A 20,504-nucleotide genomic window follows, 5' to 3' on the forward strand; every position below is an offset into this window, starting at 1 on the left:
CTTTCAATGGCTTCCTATTCCTCTCAGAATAAAATCCACGTGCTTCCCTAAGGCTGACAGCCCCCCACAGCAAGCGCTCCCCACCTCACTGACCACCACTTCCCAGCTACTCAGCAGCCTCCAGCCTTCCCTGGACCTGTCAGGTCTTCACTCCCCTTGGGCTTCCCCCAAGGCCCTGCCAGGTTAATCCTTTTATTCTTTGGGTTTTAACCTACAAGTCGCTTCCTCAGAGACCCCTCCCCCGACACCCCATCTAAAGTCAGAACACCTCTGCTGTGGGACTCAGCAATTACTTTCTTCAAGTCTTCGTTTCAACAAGCACTTGCTTTGTATTCCTGCTCACCCGTCCCCCTCCCTGGTGTGTACTCCAGGAAGGTGTGACAGGTCTATCCTGTTTCGTTTAAAAGTAAAGCCCCTGATGCCTGACACGGAAGAAGCCGACCAGGCGAACCAAGCAGAGTTTGGTGCGTGGAAGATATTCAATATAAGGCAACCTCTTCCCCTTTCTACTACCTTTTGAATGAGAATGTAGGGCAGTGTGTGCAGTCTTGCCCAAAGGTGACCATCAAGAATTGCGGAAGGTAAAAAACCCAGGAAGTTTGGTGTTTGTAGGGGGAAAGCATCAGTTACATGGAAACTTGCCCCACCAGTACCCTTCCCCAGTGCTGCCTTCTGTGTGTGCGTGTGTGTGTGTGTGTGTGTGTGTGTGTGTGTGTGTGTGACAGTAAGAGAGAGAGAGAGAGAGGTTTCCCTGGTTTGTGTCCTCGCCTCTTGTGGTTAACAGCACACACTTTGGAAGGAGGCTGTGTGGTTTGGATCCCACTCATCCATTTACTATCTGCTCTGGTTATCAGTCACCTTAAAACTCAGCAGCTTAAATAATAACTTTCTATTTTCTCTGGTCTGAGGGTTGACTGGGCTCAGCTGGGTGGTTCTCGATTGGGGAGTGTCATGAGGGGACAGTCAGATGGCAGCTGGGGCTGGAACTGTCTGAGGGCTCAGCTGAGCTGGTTGTCCTTGACCACCTCTTCACTTACCTCACCTAGGCTAGCGGTTGCCTGAGCCTCCATGTGACTAGCCTGGGCTTCCCTCACAGAATGTTGGTCTCTGGGTGGTTAGACTTTTTCAATGTCAGTTGGCTGCCTGTAGATCCAGCTGGAACCTTCAGGACTTCTTATGATTAAGACTTGGGAAGTTACGAAATATCACTCCTAGAGAATTGTACTCGTCAAAAAAGTGAGTCAGAAGGCTGTCCTAGATTCAGGGGGAGGGGACTGCAGCAGGCATGAATATCGGGAACACAGTACATGGTGCGGGGGGCGGTGGGAAGAGGAGGAGGCATCTTTTGAGACTAGCTACCACACTTCTAGAGGACTGTGGGCAAGTTACTTAACCTCTTTGTGCCTCAGTCTTCTCTCCTGTGAAATGTGGTAATACTTCCTACTTCATAGAGCTCTTGTGAGGAGCAAATGAGTTAATAATGTATGGAAAGCAATTTACAATGTGCTGTGGAAGTATTAGCCATCATTATTACTCAAGAGTAAGGAGCGAAATTTTTCTCTGACTAATCTCTGCATCCCAATGTCTATGAACTATTTGAAGATCATGAGCTGCTCCACAGAGGATAGTAAGATAAGTGATTTTCTCCCTACCAAAAAAAAAAAAAAAAAAAAAAAAAAATTTGCAAGGGTAGGTAGGTTTAAAGTTTGGGTAGAAGCAGTCATTCCTCATGATCAAGCATGCATTTAAAATATTGGCAGAAGTAAAAATAGCTGCCAGGGCTGGGCGAAGGCCCTTCTGAGTCACAGTGATGACAGACTCACATCAGGGACAGGAGCAGCAACACTTGCGGTGTGGAATTTCCTGTGGCAGTGGCGGAAAAGGAGCCATGAATGCGTCTGTCAGCAAACTTCCCCGAAACAAAAAGGAACCAGGATTTCCTGTGGGAGGCCCAAGGAGCGAGTGGCGTCCAGGACCTCACACCCTAACTGGCCTTAGCACAGCCAGAAAACAGGATCTGCCAACAAATCATCGTGGGTCAGCCCCATTCCCTGGGGGATGGACACTTCTGTTGTTGCCAAATTCAAGCAAAGCTCTGAGGCAAGCATTGAGCTCCAGCTCTAAACATAAAAATGGCTTCGTGGTCTGAGGTTGAAGACCTATGTTCTATACTACAGAATTCTCTACCATGTCATCCTTTACCTCATACTCCTCCATATTCTGTGCAATCTTCAGGACAAAACCCAGTCTCCTGTCATGTGTGGCCTCCACACATGCCCATGTTCCAGCCAGGTGCACAATGCACGTTCCTCCAAAGGGCCCCAGCTCACACATCATCCCCTGTTCATGAACATACCCTTTCTGCTGCCTGGAAAAGGGTAACAATTATAAGAACAGCCATGGTTATTTTTTTCTTGACTATGCACCAGACAAGTGCTGTGGTAGGAGCTTCATACCATCATCTTACTATATCCTCACTCTATCTGATAACGCCCTGAGCTTGCTGGCTGATGAACTCACTTGTTTACCTGGAAGCCCTGATCAAGATGTGCTGCTTCATAAGGTTAGACATATAGATCAATGAAATAAAACTGAGAGTGTAGAAATAAACCTTCACATTTACAGCTAACTGATTTTCAAAGAGAGTACCAAGACAATTCAATGAAGTACTGTCTTTTCAACAAATGGGTGCTGGATGACGGGATATACACATGCAAAACAATCAAGGTGCTTGCCACCCAGTGGATAATCTATCTAAATGTGTGTTGAATGAATAGTCTCTAGCATGCCCCTAACATTATGCACCCCCTGCACCATCACTTCTACAATAAAAGAATATTGAAAAGATCACACACACACACACACACACACACACACAACCTGTTATTTTAAAATTCTTTTCCATCAATTATTTTTAAAACTGGATGATTGATTAGAGTGGTATCTCTTTTCTACGGCTAGAGGGACCTATGATTTCAAAATTTGAAAGCTAATCATCGATAAAATGACTGAGAGATGTAGATAAGAGGTAGGAACACTTTTCTAAAATAGAATATTCGGTCCCTGAACAACAGACTATATTGTGGACCACTTGACAAACATTTCTCCTACTCAGAAGACTTCAAGAAGCAAGAAACCAATATGAAGGCTGATTAAGCTCAGCCTGTGAGAACTCTTTTTTTTTTTTTAAAGATTTTATTTATTTATTTGACAGAGAGAGATACAAGTAGGCAGAGAGGCAGGCAGAGAGAGTGAGAGGGAAGCAGGCTCCCTGCCGAGCAGAGAGCCCGATGCGGGACTCGATCCCAGGACCCCGAGATCATGACCTGAGCCGAAGGCAGCAGCTTAAACCACTGAGCCACCCAGGCGCCCCCAGCCTGTGAGAACTCTTTGGCCTTCCACAGTAACAACAACAATAATACAAGGAGATTATGAAAGTAATAAGAGCAGCTAACATGCACTGAGCACTTTCTATGCGCTAGGCGGGGCATGGTTTTCTGCCTTCTGTATGTTAACTTGGTGACGACAACATGGCATGTGAGGTTCCATCCTTACCCTCCCTTTACAGACTCTCCACTTCCCCAAGGCCACGTGAGCCGTACACAGCTGATCCAGGAAGACCAGAGCTACTGCCCATGCTTCCCGCTATACTACGTTCAGGATTTCAATCCTTGACTGGACCCGAGAAAACAATTTGTTTATTCTGGGATTACAGACCAGTTGATGTAGGTCACAGAAAAGACCCTGGGGGGAGAGGGGTGGAAATGGAGAAGAAAGAAAACATGAATATTCAGAAACTGAAATCTGTGTGTCAATATCTGACAGCTGAACATCTATTAGTTTATATATCCTTTACATATCGGGTGGGAAATATCTGAACAGACAGCGTGGTCAGCCGAAACTTGCAAAACCTTGCCCAGCCCCACTCTGAAGGCTGGTTCCCTCTGGGCTTTCAGCCCCAGGCCTCCCTACCTCCGGAGAATGGGCAGCTCCATGTCAGTCCCTCTCATTCTGCTCAGGGTCTCATCTGTTTCCTTCCTGGCCTTCGCCACTATTTACAAGGATTTATTCATTTGTTCATTTGTTTCCCTGCTGTCCTTGTCTGATCCTCCCATCAGAACATGAATTCCGTAAGGGCAGTGACCATGTCGATTTTTTGGCCTACAGTTTGTTGAATGGATTTAAGTCTGTTGAGGGGACACCTTTCTTTCATAACAGTTGGGTGCATGAGTGACCGGCCGGATGAGCACACTGGGCTGTGGTCACTGCAGGCCAGGGGCAGGTCCTTGTTCATCTCCATACTCCCTGTTCCTATCCTGGTACTTGGCACACAAGAGCTCACTACATCTCAGTGGAACTTGTTCCTTAATGAGTTGCTGTCAACCTAGACACCAGTCTCTACTGGTGTGCCTCAAGGCTTGCCCCTGTTCACCCAACTTCTGGATCCAAGGGTGACGGCCCAAGACTGTGGTAATGAAAACTGGGAACGCCTTGAAGCTGAGAGGAGCCACAGCGGACAAGGAAAGGAGCTTAGAGAGCATGAACTGTGGTTAGGCCCAAGCCCCAAGAAACAACAAAAAATCAAGAAACCCTGTAGCAATCACAGGATGGGGAGAGGGGGGGCTGCAGGTCCATTGAGCTCTTGTGACCGCACTCTCTGGTGCTGCAGGAAAGCTGGAATGGCTCTGAGCTGCATCTGTGATTGGGTGGTGACCAGAAAGGAGAATGCTGCCTCACCCACCCCCATTTATTCAGTTATTATTTTTACCCAGGTAACCCATGTTCCAGGGATACTCGGCAGACATTAGCAGGCCCCTCTCAGAAAGTCTCCATGAAGTTCTGCACTCACGTTCACAGCCCAGGCTGTTCAGCCCACCTTAAGGACGGAATTCCCCTGCCATCGCTGCCCCACGCGGGTTGCTGTTGGCCTCCTAAGTCTCCAGCTCTCCGCTCTCCCCAAGCTTCTTAGAAGGGTCTTTGCTGCAGTCAACTGTGCCTAACACCTTGCTCCAGGTCTTCTTGGTCTCTTAGAGGAAGAAGATTCCTTCTTCTTTGTGACATGTGTGTTTTCCTCCCTAGGCCATGTGGGTCCCAAAGCCTGAGGGTGGAAGTCAGTCTCATTGGGACACCCTTAAATGTTCACTTTATTGGACCATCTTCAAACTCTGGCCTTTCAAGTTCAAAAGACGTGTCGAATAGGTGTGTCTGTGCTTCCTTGATTATGGTTTGCTTGTAGCTTTTCTATTTTTTCTGCACCTTCATTAATTCCAGGTTGGAGCTGCATGTCCCTTTGCCCCAGGTCTGGCACAGCTCTTGTGGGATATTATGTTTGGGCGGAGCTAGCAGACCCTTGAAACTGCCTGTTCACGTTTCCTGTCATGTCCATAGATGCCCTTTTTATTCCTGAAGGCTTTCCTTAATGTTGCTAAAGGTAAGGGGACTTAAGGATGTCAGTATGTGAATGTTAAAACATGAATCAGTTTTTGAAGCTAATGTGATTGTTGAAGCTACTGTGAGGGCCATGTTATCTGAAGCACATTTCGATCCCTTTTGTTGCATATGCATTACTGTAATTTTTTAAAAGATTTTATTTATTTATTTGACACACAGAGATCACCAGTAGGCAGAGAGAGAGAGGGAAGCAGGCTCCCCGCCGAGAGAGAGCCCGGGCTCTCGGCAGAGAGCCCGATGCTGGACTCGATCCCAGGACCCTGGAACCATGACCTGAGCCAAAGGCAGAGGCTCAACCCACTGAGCCACCCAGGCGCCCCAGCATTACTGTAATTTATTGCTTTTACCGGCAGGACATTTTCTACTCCTGCTCCCGGTTTTCCCCCCTCTCTTCCCAGTTTCATTCACTGACTTAAAATGAGAAGGGCTTATACAGCGAAGGACTTAAACATCAGAAGATGCTCTCAAATTTTCAGCTGACGGGCACTGGTCTCAGAGGAATAGATACAGCTGTTGGAAAGTTCAGACCAAGAGTTCTTCTCTTTTGGAGTCATTTACATTTCTAAAAGAGAAAAACTATACTACTCTTGTTTCCAAAGTGAAGGCTGTTGAAGGCGCCACAAAACCTCATCCTTTCAGGAATCCACAGGCATAATTACTCACTGCTAAAAGAGCGCCTTCCATATGCTTCTATGTTAAATAGATGGACAAGCATGCCAGTTACCACATTAGAATTTTTCACAGTGTTCTTCTCTTCCAACCGGCGCATTACGATCAGAGCCAGAGCCAGAGATTTGGACCAGGAGTTGGGAACATGCTTGTGTTTCATGCCTGAATGCAGAGATAAGTCCCAGACGATGCTTAGGATCAGCATGGATAAACAGTATTTTAGGAAGTAAACAGGCCAGGAGGCAGAATAACAAGAGAGTGGGAGTGAAAATAAGAGTGTGTGGATAAGTAAAAGACCTGGAGGCACCTGGGTGGCTCAGTGGTTTAAGCCTCTGCCTTCAGCTCGGGTCATGATCCCAGGGTCCTGGGATCGAGCCCTGCATCGGGCTCTCTGCTCAGTGGGGAGCCTGCTCCCTCCCTACCCCCGCATCTGCTGCTCTGCCTGCTTGTGCGCGCTCTCTCTCTCTGTCAAATTAATAAATAATTAATTAAAGACTTTATTTATTAATTTGACAGAGAGAGAGAGGGAGAGTGTGCACAAGCAGGCAGAGCGGCAGACAGAGGCAGAGGGAGAAGCAGACTCCCTGCTGAGCAAGGAGCCCCATGCGGGACTCGATTCTAGGACCCTGGGATCATGACCCGAGCGGAAGGCAGCGGCTTAACCAACTGAGCCACCCAGGCATCCCAATAAATAAAATCTTAAAAAAAAAAAAAACAACCAAAACCCGGGTGCTGTCATCAGGGCAAAGGGTGTTTCTTAAGAGTAAACCAAGGGTGCCTGGGTGTCTCAGTCTTTAAGCGTCTGCCTTCGGCTCAGGTCATGATCCTGGGGGCCTGGGATGGAGCCCCACATAGGGCTCCTTGCTCTTCCGGAAGCCTGCTTCTCCCTCTTCCACTCCCCCACCCCCACCGGCCCCGCTTATATTCCTTCTCTTGCTGTGTCTCTCTCTCTCTGTCAAATAAATAAATAAAATCTTAAAAAAAAAAAAGAGTGAATCAACTAACATACATTTTGCTCACACCTTTCAAGAAGATAATTTAGAAAATCTTAAGAATCCAAACATTCTTCTACTGGCTACAAGAAAAGAATCAGGAAATGTTCCTCGGACTTTTATTAGCTATTGCTTGATTAGAATAAAATTATTATTATAAATATATCAGAACAGTTTTATCTGGGCTTGATGGATATTTTTTATGTCAGCTAAGAAAGCTATGGTTTAGTAACTAAGCTCAATCCTTTGTTTCTAAAGATTTTCCACAAACTATAATTAAACTAAGGAACATCTGAATAGTAATGAGTTTCCATATAGGGTATACTAAAAATTGTTCCAAAATCAATCACCTTGGTGGGTTTTATTTATAGAGTTCCCAAATGGATTTAGGTAATACTCTCCCCAAATGTTGACTATGCCTTCTTGTTTTACTCTGACGCACAGAATAGGGACACAAGGGGTCCAGGGATCTGAATTCTAGAGAAAATGTTAAGATTCTGCAAGTATAAGGATCCTAATTGGTAAAGCTCTCTTCTTTCTTTCTTGTTTATCCTCATCACCTGCTTCCCCTGTCCCCCCACTCCCTCCCTCTGGGAACCATCAGTTTGTTCTCTATAATTAAGAGTCTGTTTGTTGGTTTGTCTCTCTTTTTCCCCCTTGTTTGTTTTGTTTCTTAATTTCCACATACGAGTGAGATCATATGCTTTTTGTCTTTCTCAGACTTATTTTGCTTAGCATAATGCATTCTAGCTCTATCCATATTATTGCAAATGGCATATTTTCATTCTTTCTTATGGCTGAGTAATATTCCATTATATATTATATATATACCACGTGTTTATATATATATATATACCCCACATTATATATGTACCACATCTTTATCCATTCACCAATTGGTGGATACATGGGCAGCTTTCATAATTTGGCTATTATACATAATGCTGCTATAAACACAGGTGTGCATGTATCCCTTTGAATTTGTGTTTTTTGTATTTTTGGGTAGATACCCTAGTAGTGCAATTACTCGATCATTTTTAATTTTTTGAGAAACCTCCATACTGTTTTCCACAGTGGCTGCACCAGTTCACATTCCCACCAACAGTGCAAGAGGGTTCCTTTTCTCTACATCCTTGCCAACACCTGTTGTTTGGTAAAATTCCTTCTAACCATAAGAGTGGGTCTGCCATGCTTTGCCTCCAACCTGACACCACAAAATACAAACTGTCATGTAGAAATGTCAAATGTTTCTTCCCATCACCTACAACTTTGGACTGGAGAGGAGCCATGACTGTGAACGCTATGCTATGTCCTCCTTGTAATCCTTGTAATCGCACTTACCCCCTCTTCTCGGCACTGGACAAAAAGGAACCAGGCTTATGACATCATGAGAGAGAGGAATGAGCCAAGAAGGATGGAGCCCCTGGTGAGGTGAGATATGTTACTGAAGCCCATGTTCAGAGACCACACTTGCTTTCACCACTAAGGTGTCAGGACTCCTTCCTGGAGCTACATTCTCACTGACCATCTGGTCCCCAGAGCTCTGGACACCGGGGCCTGACACTGGAGCCCCTCCCAACCTCCTCCTGCAGCACCCAGGGAACAGTGTTTCCTCTGTCCACTCCCCAGACGTCAAGCTCAGTCACCCATCTGCCTAGCCGCTGGGGCAAAGGCTCTCACAATCCGCTGGAAGGCTCTGCTTTCCCAGGGGAGAGAGGGCAAGTGGGGTTTACCTGGCCAGGGCTGAGCTTCTGTTAGTGCATGAGTATAAGCAGGTTGAATGCAGAGGGCAAATCCCCAATGATGAGCCCAGGGTAGACATACAGCAAGGGCTCAGTATAAGGTGGATGTTCTCATACTACTATTACGGATACATAACTAAAGAGACCCTCTAGATGTGTGAGAGGCAACTGCCTGATCAGACTCTGCTTCTTGAAGGTTAATCCATCAGCTGCACCAAGGGACAAGCAGAAGGCACAGCAGCTGCCATCTTTGCTCTTTTAGAGACAGAACACCCATAAGGAAGTCAAAGCCCCACTAATAAAGTCAGTGGCAGATGTTTCAAACATCCTGCAGGCTCACTGTTTATTCCTCCTCCCTCATCCCATGTCGACATAAGCGACTGGCGAAGGTGGTGCCACGATTACAAGGCTGGAGGGATGGAAGCAGCATGAGGGTGAGTGGGAATGCAGCACTGTATGCAAGAGTTTAAGCTGGAGCAGCTTTAAAATAGTATAGACTCTTCGGAGTGAGCGTGCAGAAACGGACAGCTGAGGGACTCCGGCCACCAGCTGTGTCCCAAGCACAGGTTGGTACTCAGGCTTGGGAATGTCAGCCCCGGTGCAGGGTGCCGTCATCCTTAGCAGCCCTTGGTCCCTCCCCACCAGCTGCTCTGTCTGTCAGGATGGCAAAGGCCACCGAGCAACAAGTGTTTGGAACCCTGTGGACTATTTCTGGGCACGGGATGTGAGTAAGTGCATGCCATCGTAAGTCGGACCAGGATGTGAGTCAGATTGCTATAAAGAGTTAAAAAGGACTGGTCTTCAAAGCCTCCCAGAAGCAGTCTGCCATGCTACATGGCTAGAAAGGAGCTACAGTCTGAAAGACACTTGTATCATGGAGCCAAGGAGAGGCCCTAAAGAATATGGACAATTAACATCTGCTTTCAGCTCAGGTCATCCCAGAATCCTGGGATGGAGTCCTACATCAGGCTCCCTGCTCAGCAGAGGGCCTGCTTCTCCCTCTGCCTCTGCTGCTCCCTCCGCTTGTGCTCCCTCTCATTATCTCACTCTCTGTCAAATAAATAAATAAAATCTTAAAAAAAAAAAGAATATGGACGATTAGAATCAGCCAAGTGATAGCAGCAGTCAGAGACGGACAGCTCGGAAAAGCTATAGGACATGCGGTGGCTTCACTTTCCTCTTAAAACATTTTATCTGCAGAGCAACTTTTTTTTTAGATTTATTTTTTTGACAGATAGAGATTACAAGTAGGCAGAGAGGCAGGCAGAGAGAGAGAGAGGAGTAAGCATGCTCCCAGCCAAGCAGAGAGCCCGATGCGGGGCTCGATTCCAGGACCCTGGGATCATGACCTGAGCCGAAGGCAGAGGCTTTAACCCGCTGAGCCACCCAGGCGCCCCCAGAGCAACTTTTATGGGGCCAAATGAGTGGTCCAAAACTGGCTCTGAAAAAAAAAATCTATTGGCACTGAGGCATACAGATACAAAAATGATATTTGTTTGTAGCACTCTTTGTAACAGTAGAAAATTATTAACCATCCAAATATCCACAAATTAGTTAAATAAACTGTGTTATGTCCCTTTGATGGAAACTAAGCAGCTGTTAAGAGGAATAAAGTAATTTAACTATACTAGCATGGAACAATGTCTATGATAGACCATTACAGCAAAAAAAAATCAAGTTGTAGAAAATGTGCCAGGAGATGGCATTTGGGTTAAAAATGGTATGTTTGTACATGTGCAGGAAAAAGTCTCTAAGGAGCTGGAGCACACCATTCTTGACTGTGACAGAGAGATTTCGTCCGTCCCTAGTCATTGCTTGAATCCTTTACAACAAACCTGACTTTTACAACAGAAAATAAAACTAACAGGTATTTCTGAGAGAAGAAGAGTATTATGCCAGTTTTTCCTATGAGGAATATTCTTGAAAGTCTCAGGGTGGCCTAATGGCCCACAGAGTCCCTGACTGAGGCATGAAGGCACAGCAAGGCAGGACCCAGCTCTCTGCGGGTCCGTGGAGGGTGCAAAGTCAGTATCCCCGAAATGCCATGAGAAAGGAGGGCTTAGAGGTTTCAGGAGCCTCCACAGATCACCTCTGAGCCCATCCAGTCTTCTCCTTCCCCACTGCATGGCCTCCCTTAGGTAAGTCCCACTCGCCCTATAGGTCTTGGCTCAGGTGTCGCCTCTCCGGGGGAGTCTTTCTCAGCACCGCAAGGCCAGGCCAGTTCCCCTTCCACCCAGACATACACTCCGTCTCAGTTCTCACTTTCTATTTCCCTGCGATAATTGGCTCCATGTCTGTCTTCCCCCACGGGAACAGGAGCTCCTGAAGGCAGAACCTCCGCCTGTTTTTGCCACATCCCAGCAGACAGAGCAGCGTCTGGCCCATGACAAAGGCTGACACAAAGGGAGGGGGAGGGTGCTGCGGGGGGGCCTCGGGGGTGGGATGGGGGAGGGAGGAAGAGTGGCGGGGAGGGCTTCTCTCCTTTGCAGTGACTACTCCTCTCCTTTATTTGTTGTCCTATGTGTCCAAGGGAATGGCCAGTAGTGAAATGAATGTCCCCTCCCAAACTCAGAAGAATTATGTCAGGTGGGAACTAGCGGTGGATGGCAGCATTTAAAGGAACTAAGAGATTACAGCTAACACTTCAGAAAGTTTCTCAGCTGAAAGGTAGGACCTCTGATGCTATCTATGCCTACCTCCTGTTATTTCTTGGGGCGCCCTGGCTCTGGACCCCTGGTCTGTCCAGGGCAGCTAGAGGCATCTCGGTGTGGGGGTGGGGCTGGATAGAATCCCCTCGAGACAGACATCGGCTGCTGGTGTGACGGTGAGCCTCAGCAGTGCTGGGGTTGGGGCGGGGGGAGAGGGGACACTGACCTCGGCTGATGCGCTGCTTCTCCCCAGACAGGATGCCAGGGCTGTCAATGATGCTGATGCTCTTCAGGACCTGATTGGGCAGCTGGGAGCACATGAATCTGGAAAAAAGGATCAAAGGTGGGATCAGGAACCACACAGTCTCCAAGCTCCGATAAGATCCTTGGCCTCTTAAGGTAACTGCCATTGTCTGCAAAGGGACTCTCTGCACAGACAGCGCATCCCTGGTGCCACGGGCCAGGTGCTGACCAGGGCGCGGGTATGCCGTCACCTGCCACCAGATCCTTAACCGCTAACTTTGATTTTAGCTGATATTTACTGAATGCTTCAGTATTTTACAAACAACATCTCATTTGCCCCTCAGAGTAACCCCTTGAGGAAGAAAGAAATTCCTATTAACATCAGAGAAGTAACTTATGCAGCATCACTCAGAGCTGCGCGTTAAACCCAGGTCAGCCAGATCCAAAGTCCATCAGCCTCGCCTGCCTCTTTTCCGTGCTGCTCCTTGCCTGCCTCTTTTCCGTGCTGCTCCTTGGCCAAGTGTCCTGGGCTTCTTCTCCCAGGGCGGACCATGTCTCCCTCGGGGTCACAGCCCTGCCGGAGTACCCTAAGCTCCCTGTCCAGCCACACCGCCCACTCCCTGCAATGGCCTTGGAGGTACTGGGGCTTATTTTCACTGTTGCCCTGGGGACTCAGCATCCAGTCTGGTGCCCATCTGGCTTCAAGCCCTGCATGGGGCAAGCACCCGTGGGCCACACCCCAAATCCTCCAGGTGCCTTGGAGTCCGAGGGGTAGCCAAAGAGAGGATAAAGTGGCAGGGGCAGGGGAGAGTTCTGGTGGTGCATCTCAAGCCTCCTTCCTTGGCCCTCACTTTCCTGATACCATTTCTTCCTCCTCATCCCGATCCTCCTGCGGTCAGCTGCCCTGGCCTCAGCCTCCCTGAAGCAGAGTGGTATGGGAGGAAAATTTGGCTGTTAGGTCAGCAGACTGGGTTCAGGGTCAGCTCAGCCTTTGCCAATTATTTTCTGTGGGACCCTGGATAAGGGCCTCCCAGCTCCAGGCCTGTGTCCTTATGTGGAAATGGAGACACTTGGATGGGGACCGGTGAGGTCCTTTTTAGCTTTAATAGTGAATAACTCTAGAGTAGCAGAGGGAAATACTTTGTTCCTTTTATCAGCAGCAAAGCCCAAGGTGGATCTCTGGTAGTCACTGTGTGTTTTTTTTCTTTCTTTTTTTTTTTAAGATTTTATTTATTTTTTTGATACAGAGAGAGAGCACACACACACACAAACAGGGGGAACAGCAGAGGGAGAGGGAGAAGCAGGCTGCCTGCTGAGTTGGGGGCCCAATGTGGGACTTGATCCCAGGACTCTGAGATCACAACCTGAGCCGAAGGCAGACGCTTAACCAACTGAGCCACCCAGGCGCCCCACTGTGTCTGTTTTAAGGCAAAACCTATAGAATGGCTCTCCTCCTCCTGTATTGTAATTGGATAACTTCTGTATCTGCGTGGGCCAAAAACCCTCAGTGAAAGCTCAATTCTTCCATTCAGGGGAACTGGTGGGATCACTCAGAAAGTAAATATGCTGGGAATGCAGGCCCGGGGGCCACGCCAGCCTTCACAGTGCACGCGTGGATGGCACAGCCCCCCAGCCAGGGTGGGGTCACGGCCTCACAGGCGGGGAGCGTGGGCAGTCCCGAGCAAAAGGTACAATTACTGACATTTCAGAGTAGCTTTCTTTGAAGGTGCTCAGGACAAGTTTCCCACACATTCTTTCCTATATTTTCAGGTCAGCCCGGACAGATGTAGGAAAAGATACTAGGGTCATTTTGCAGCTGGAAAAGCTGAAGCTCAAAGTCGTATGACATCTTGAGGTCACACCGTGAAGGCCTGGCTGGTTGGAGAGGGCGACCTAATATTTCTGATCTCTGCTGAGCTAGACTCAACGCATAAATGTTAAAAATAAAGGGTCAGGTTAATTGAAGAGAACCCCTCATTTCTGATTTTCTCCCTCCCTTCATGCACCCTCCAGACTTTTCAGTAAATCCCACTGTCCAAACTTGGGAGACCAGATCTGTGAGAACGAAGTGCACAGAGATCACTAAGCATTCACTCTTTGTAAATTCACAGAGAAAAAAACCACCACATTTGAGGCTTGGAACTGAGGTAGGAACAGAGTTCTGAGCACATCTGTGGTAGACTGCATGTCTCGTCAGTAATGATTTCGTGTCTTATCACAGTCGCATCTCTTTTACAGATGGCTTGAGACATTTGATAATGCTGAAAAACTGCACATATGTGGAACTATTTTACACAAAGTATTCCTGTGAGAGACTGACCTTTCTCTGAAACCACAAGCTCACAGTCACTAGCAACTTTTCCAAAACACAAAACCCCTGGATTCTAGCGTGGAGTTAAACAGAGGGATCCCAAATGTATGAACTGTCCACTCTCTCTCTGCAAAGTGACAAACTTTCAACAACTTGCATGTCTCCTGGCACAACAGCAGAGGCGAAATCGGGCAAAATCCGTGAGCCACAAAACAAGATGTGGTCAGATGGGGTGAATGTGGAGACATCACCTTACAACAAACAAGGGGCAGGCTGAGGGACCCAACAGGGATAACTGCAGAAAAGGGGAGGAGGGGGAAGAGGAGGGGGTAAGTGGAGGAGGGTAGGGGATGGGGCAGTGGAGAGAGGGGAGAAGATGGCAGAGAGAGATGGAGGGAGTTCACCAGGGGCACCCTGAGTGATGGTGGCTGGGTTGTGTGTGCAAAACCAGGCTACACTCCATGAAAGAAAGCAAGAAAGCTTGGGACCAGGGGGTGGGGGTGGGGGGTAGGGGGGGCGTGGTGGTGGTGGTGGTGGTGTGAGGGTCAGGAAGGGGGAGGGTAGGTAGGGGTGTTGTGGCAAGGGAGCACAAAGCATGAGTCAGCTTTCAGACCCCTGTGTGGGGGCAGGCGTCTTACACGAGGAGTTAAACCACACATACGGTTTCCTAAATAATTATAATCAGAAAAAACCCCTAATGCAATGATGTTACAGCAATCCTGTATTACTTTTATGCTCTAAGAAAGGAAGGTGAAAGGCAAGGTTATTTACTGGGTATATTAGAGTCAGCCCTCGGTCAGGCTTTTCTTGTTTATGTTTGTGTGCTGAAGTGTTTCCGAGCACAGATTTGCTGTCCCAAGACGGATTTCCTCCTCCTTCCCAGAGTGACTAACCTAAGTGTACCTGGGCTTTGCCTTCTACATTTTCCCATGAAATATGCAGACCTGTGCCGGTTAAGCCCAGGAGCCTCATGGAAGCTGTTGGGCAGTGTCTGCTCACCTAGAGCTGCCCTGATGCCTCTTGTTCTCTGATAAAAGGAGGGGAGGATGGGCACAGACTCTGCGCTTGACCCCCATCCCCTGTCACTTCCACGCCCAAAGGCGGCTCAGGGAGAGCAGAAAGGGGGCTGGATCAAGGAACAGTCTGGGCTCTGAGGTCCTGCCACCTAGTAAAACAGGGAGGTGAGAAAAGCGGGGATTTTAAAATTGCCTCCAAATGCTAACATTCCAATTTGATGATCAACATTTTAAAAGAACCAGGCAGTACCTTCATACTGCTTTTGCTTTCCAAACAACGTCATGATATCCAGCAGTTAAATAATCATAAAATGACCCAACATTTACCGTCCGCCTACTATGTGTCTAAGCACTGCACTAAACACTTTCTGTATACATTTTAACTCACTCAGTCCTCGCCACAACCTGAGAGGTAGGGGCTGTGTGTTGCCATTTACATAGGAGAAGAATGGGGCAATGAGGGGTACATACCACAACTTGTCAAGTCACATGGCTGGTAGGTGATGGAGCTGGGATGCTAAGCTAGGAGTTTGGCCTTGGGCCGGGGTTTTTGACTACTGGGCTCCTACCACCATTTTGCATGTGCAAGCCAACCTTATCACAGAAGGCAACATCCCCCAACAAGAAAGTGATGTGCCAGGGGCCCCTGGGTGGCTCAGTGGGTTAAGCCTCTGCCTTCAGCTCAGAGCATGATCCCAGGATCCTGGGATGGAGCCCCGCGTCGGGCTCTATGCTCAGCAGGGATCCTGCTTCCCTTCCTCTCTCTCTGCCTGCCTCTTTGCCTGCTTGTGATCTCTCTCTGTCAAATAAATAAATAAAATCTTAAACAAAACAAAACAAAACAAGGGAGTGACGTGCCACAGCCTTGGAATCCCGTACCAGAGACTCCCCTGTGATGTGCTCTCAGCCCACCACTGGAGGGCGGAGGTGCCAGAGCCAGAAGACATTGCTCCCTCACGCCATGAGCTCTAGGGATCTGAGCAATTCTACCAGCCTCAGAACTCCCAAACTGTCATCAGGCTCGGACGCTTACAAGGGACACAAGGGACAACCCCTTCAAGCCCACTTGAGAGAGACCAGCTAGAGGACATGACTTCCCAAGATGGCACAGTAAAGAGCACACAATACACAAAAAGACTTACAACCAAGCCCCAATCATTATCATCACACAGTCCTGCCACAAATGGCTGATCAAAACTTCCAGTGCCCAGGAGAAATTTAACTTCATATCCAGACTCTAAAGAGCCCACAGCTACCCCCTTTGATTGAGTCTTACAGCATCACCACGTTTACAAGTCAAGACTGGCTGAATGTTGGCTATTTCATGTGGTGGTATGACCCAAATAGGTAATTTTCTACACCAAAGTCTCTCTTTCCTGACTGCCGTAGCGGGGAATGGCAACGTGCCGGCGCTGGGAGGGTCCACCAGGGGGGCAGCGGGTGAAGCTGGTTTTCTGTTCTCTGAGGACCAGGACCACAGAGGCAGTTGCCAGTGACCAGTGAAGAACAATGGTCAGTGACCTGGCAGCCACCACAAATCCTGAGCTTAAAGATTAACGGGAAGAGCTTCAGGGCGTTTATTATGGGTAAACACCACAAAGCGAACAAATACACCAACAGAACCAGTCTGTCACTCAGATTACAAAGAAAGTAACAAATTTGCTGGTGATTCTTGGCAAAAGCCTCTCTTCCTTCGTCTCCGCATCAAAATTAGCTGAGGGAGCCCGCATGTGTCTGGACTGATGCTATATGTTTGTGGGAAGGCAGACAAAAAAAAAAAAAATCCCAGTGGTACTGACTGTAACATTCACATAAAAAAAAAAAAAACCATAAATAACATTTAGTCTATTACTAAAGCTTCATTTAATTACAGAGTGGTGACAGGGTATATGTCCAAAAATACACATGTGTGTTCTGATATCTCACACCAATGTGAGATAGTGGATTTGTATTTTATCGTTGCTATGATCAGGCCTGGCTAAAAGGACAAGTATGCTGGAAGTATCCTTCAGATTCCTTCAGCTCGAAAGAAAGTTGCAAAATTTCAATCCCTGGGGCTGCTGGTTAAAGCCAGTTTTCAAAAGGAAACAGAGGCAATGAGGAAATGAGATTAAGAATTTCTTCTGTGGACAATTGCGATTTAAAATTAAATTAGCTCCTAAACTAAATACAATGCCTACAGCTATCTGGATTTCAAAAAAAAAAAAAAAAAAAGAGACTACCATGTTTAGAAAAGTAGACCTAGGGAAAAACATAACACTCAGTTCAGAAGCAGTGGCTGGGGTGGGGAGTGTCAGAGCTGGTCCCGACACTTCTGGAATTGATGGAGATATGCGGTACCTCTGGGCCTTGTGCCCTCGGCGGGTGCTGGCCATCCATCTCCTCCTGCCTGAGTAGGAACTGCCTCCTGGTGACAGACTGGAGCCTCGGGGACCACATTCCCACAGGGGCAGCTCCACGACAGGCCTGCCGGTGGAATTCCTCTCAAAAGCGAGGGAGCGCAGTGGAGTTTCGGAATGCCGCATTCACGTTGTTTCCATAGACCTTTTTGTGCTAGATTCAATTCCTTAGACTGTTCAAGTGTGGAATGTCTATAATTTGAAGCTGCCTTTTGGGAATTTGTCTTCTTTTCTCAGAACTGCTCCCGAGACCCTTTGTTACCTTCTTAGAAACCAGCCTTCCACACTGAAACTCAGGCTGCACGGGTTTGCCTAATGCTTCCAGGCTGACACCCTCCAGGTGTCACCTGGTACCACCTTGTGAAGTACTAAGCTCTTTTAAAGATGCCCCAGGGGGCAGAGCCTTAAGCCAATGCCTTGTAATGAGAAAGCCAGGGTAATGACAGTATCTGTGGTTGCTGGGGGTGGGGGTGAGGGTGGGGGTGGGGGAAGAAAGTTCTCCCCTGCAGACAACCAATCCCCATTCCTGCTATGTACTGTATTTGGACCTCGTTCCCAGAAAGTATGCTATGTCAAGAGGAGTTTGCCTGCCTTGAGGGGAGCCCCACGGGTGTTCCCACAGGGACAGTATAATTATAGGGACAGTATACTTATATACACATGTTTGAGTGCCCTACGCTAATTGACTTTTTTTCTTACATAAGCCCTGGGAGAAACAACAGCACCGTTGTGTCGATATGACTTAGTCACGCTGTTTACTCTTAGGTGTGATGAGACCCGTCCCATGTGCATGGCCACAGAAACCTTTCTCTGCCAGTGCTCCAGCAGGTGCAGGGTGGTGGACAGAAGGGACGAGCAGACTGAATTCTAATAGAGTCTCTGCCTTTTCTTGGGTAAGTCATTCTACTTCTTTGCTCTCGGTTTTCTTTTCTGTTGAATGGCCACAGTAGCATTGTCTTATTAACCCAGAAAAAGTAGCGTATGTGAAATTATTACTCTGTAACTGGGGACAAAATCATCACCTGTTTCATCATTGTCCATGGGCTACATTAAGGACAGCCTTCAAAGTTCCATAGGGGGTGGCAGGCAGTGATTTTCAGTCCATGTGTCATGCCCTTCGGCAGTCCAGTGGTCACTAGTAGGGACTATGGGTCAGATGGCCTGAGTTCCAATTTGAGCTGCCACTTTGCAGCTGAGTGACCCAGTGGAAGTTAAATTAACGTCTGTGCGTCTATTCCTCCTGTCTATGTTGGGGGTAAGAGCAGCACCTAGGTCACAGGGGTTTGCTGAGGATTTAGAGCTAATATACCAGTAAAGTTTAGAACTCTATCTGACACACAGTAAATACCGTATTATTATTTGTTAATATTTTTCTTCGTATTCTCAATTTAATTAATGCTTGATTATATAATGTATGGATTATTTTCAGCAAGTTTTAGATCCCAGATGATGAGCCTCACCATTCAAAACTCTTAAATGCTTCTTTTCTATACTCATCTGCTGTATCTTTGGCATTTGAAAAAAGATTTGTTTGGGAAGTAAATCATCTTCCAAAAGAAAACAAGCCAATAGCCATTCTTTCAGGGTTTTCCCTTGTGAATAAGGACTTCACAAAACAGGAATTTGAAAAAAATGTCAGCTTATTTCTTTTTTAAGCCTTTGTCAGGCAAAAAGAGAGTAAGACATAAGGCAGTGGTAACAAAACCTTGTGATTCCAGGCAGTGTCTCATGGACAAGGAGATTGTGGCCTGCACTTCCCAGGCCTCCGGAAACTTCCAGGGCCCATCTTGGGACAGGAGGCCTGGCTGTTGCCTGCTCCATGACCAGGGCTTCCTGGGAGGCCCTGATGGAGGAACTTTTTGTCCCACTTCTCCTCAATTGTCTCGGGAGACCCTCTGGTGTTCTCCTGCCTGGGCTCCACCCCTGCACTTCTCCCATAAAACAGGCTCTGGCGCAACAAAGGCTGCTCTGGAGATGAGGACGAAATGCCTCCCAGACAGCATCCTGCAGGTGGAAAAAAATCATCTGGACAGTATTCTGCAAATTACTGTCAGCAGCAAGAGATTTCTCTGTGACTCCCTTTACATCATCTCTCCATTTCTATCTATCCTACTGCCATAGTCCCTGGCTGCCATTTAGATGCCTTCTTCGATTTGTGATAGGAGCATAAGAAAGCTCTTTGAGTCTGGTTTCTTCCAGATACATCTCCGGAGGTTGCCTGTGCTGCCCTCGGCAGAGCCACCGCACAGCGCCTGGACACATCATTCTTTCCCTCGTCCTTGTGAATGGTGCCCCCTGGAGTTGTGCGATGAGAAACCTCAGCCTCTGGGAGGACAGCAGAGGGCTGGGAGGATCCGTTCCTTTTTTTTTTTTTTAAAGAATTTATAAGAAAGCCAAAGTTGGTGGTATCACAATTGCAGATTTCAAGCTCTATTACAAAGCTGTCATCATCAAGACAGCATGGTACTGGCACAAAAACAGACACATAGATCAATGGAACAGAATAGAGAGCCCAGAAATAGACCCTCAACTCTATGGTCAACTAATCTTCGACAAAGCAGGAAAGAATGTCCAATGGAAAAAAGACAGCCTCTTCAACAAATGGTGCTGGGAAAATTGGACAGCCACATGCAGAAAAATGAAATTAGACCATTTCCTTACACCACATGAAAATAGACTCAAAATGGATGAAGGACCTCAATGTGAGAAAGGAATCCATCAAAATCCTTGAGGAGAACACAGGCAGCAACCTCTTTGACCTCAGCCACAGCAACTTATTCCTAGGAACATTGCCAAAGGCAAGGGAAGCAAGAGCAAAAATGAACTATTGGGATTTCATCAAGATCAAAAACTTTTGCACAGCAAAGGAAACAGTTAACAAAACCAAAAGACAACTGACAGAATGGGAGAAGATATTTGCAAACGATGTATCAGATAAAGGGCTAGTATCCAAAATCTATAAAGAGCTTAGCAAACTCAACACCCAAAGAACAAATAACCCAATCAGGAAATGGGCAGAGGACATGAACAAAG

The 20,504-nt window shown here is 47.3% G+C and overlaps 1 protein-coding gene across 1 annotated transcript in view; it reads right to left on the reverse strand.

The window, feature by feature from the left end:
• The window catches only part of EHD4 (EH domain containing 4), a 76,383-nt gene that overhangs the window by 35,208 nt on the left and 20,671 nt on the right, over positions 1-20,504 (reverse strand). The window contains exon 3 of the mRNA XM_046009630.1: positions 11,729-11,826. Coding sequence (XP_045865586.1) covers positions 11,729-11,826 — 98 coding nt within the window. The remainder of the gene's footprint in view (positions 1-11,728; positions 11,827-20,504) is intronic.

The sequence above is a fragment of the Meles meles genome, chromosome 6, assembly GCF_922984935.1.
Source record: "Meles meles chromosome 6, mMelMel3.1 paternal haplotype, whole genome shotgun sequence".
Classification (NCBI taxonomy): domain Eukaryota; kingdom Metazoa; phylum Chordata; class Mammalia; order Carnivora; family Mustelidae; genus Meles; species Meles meles.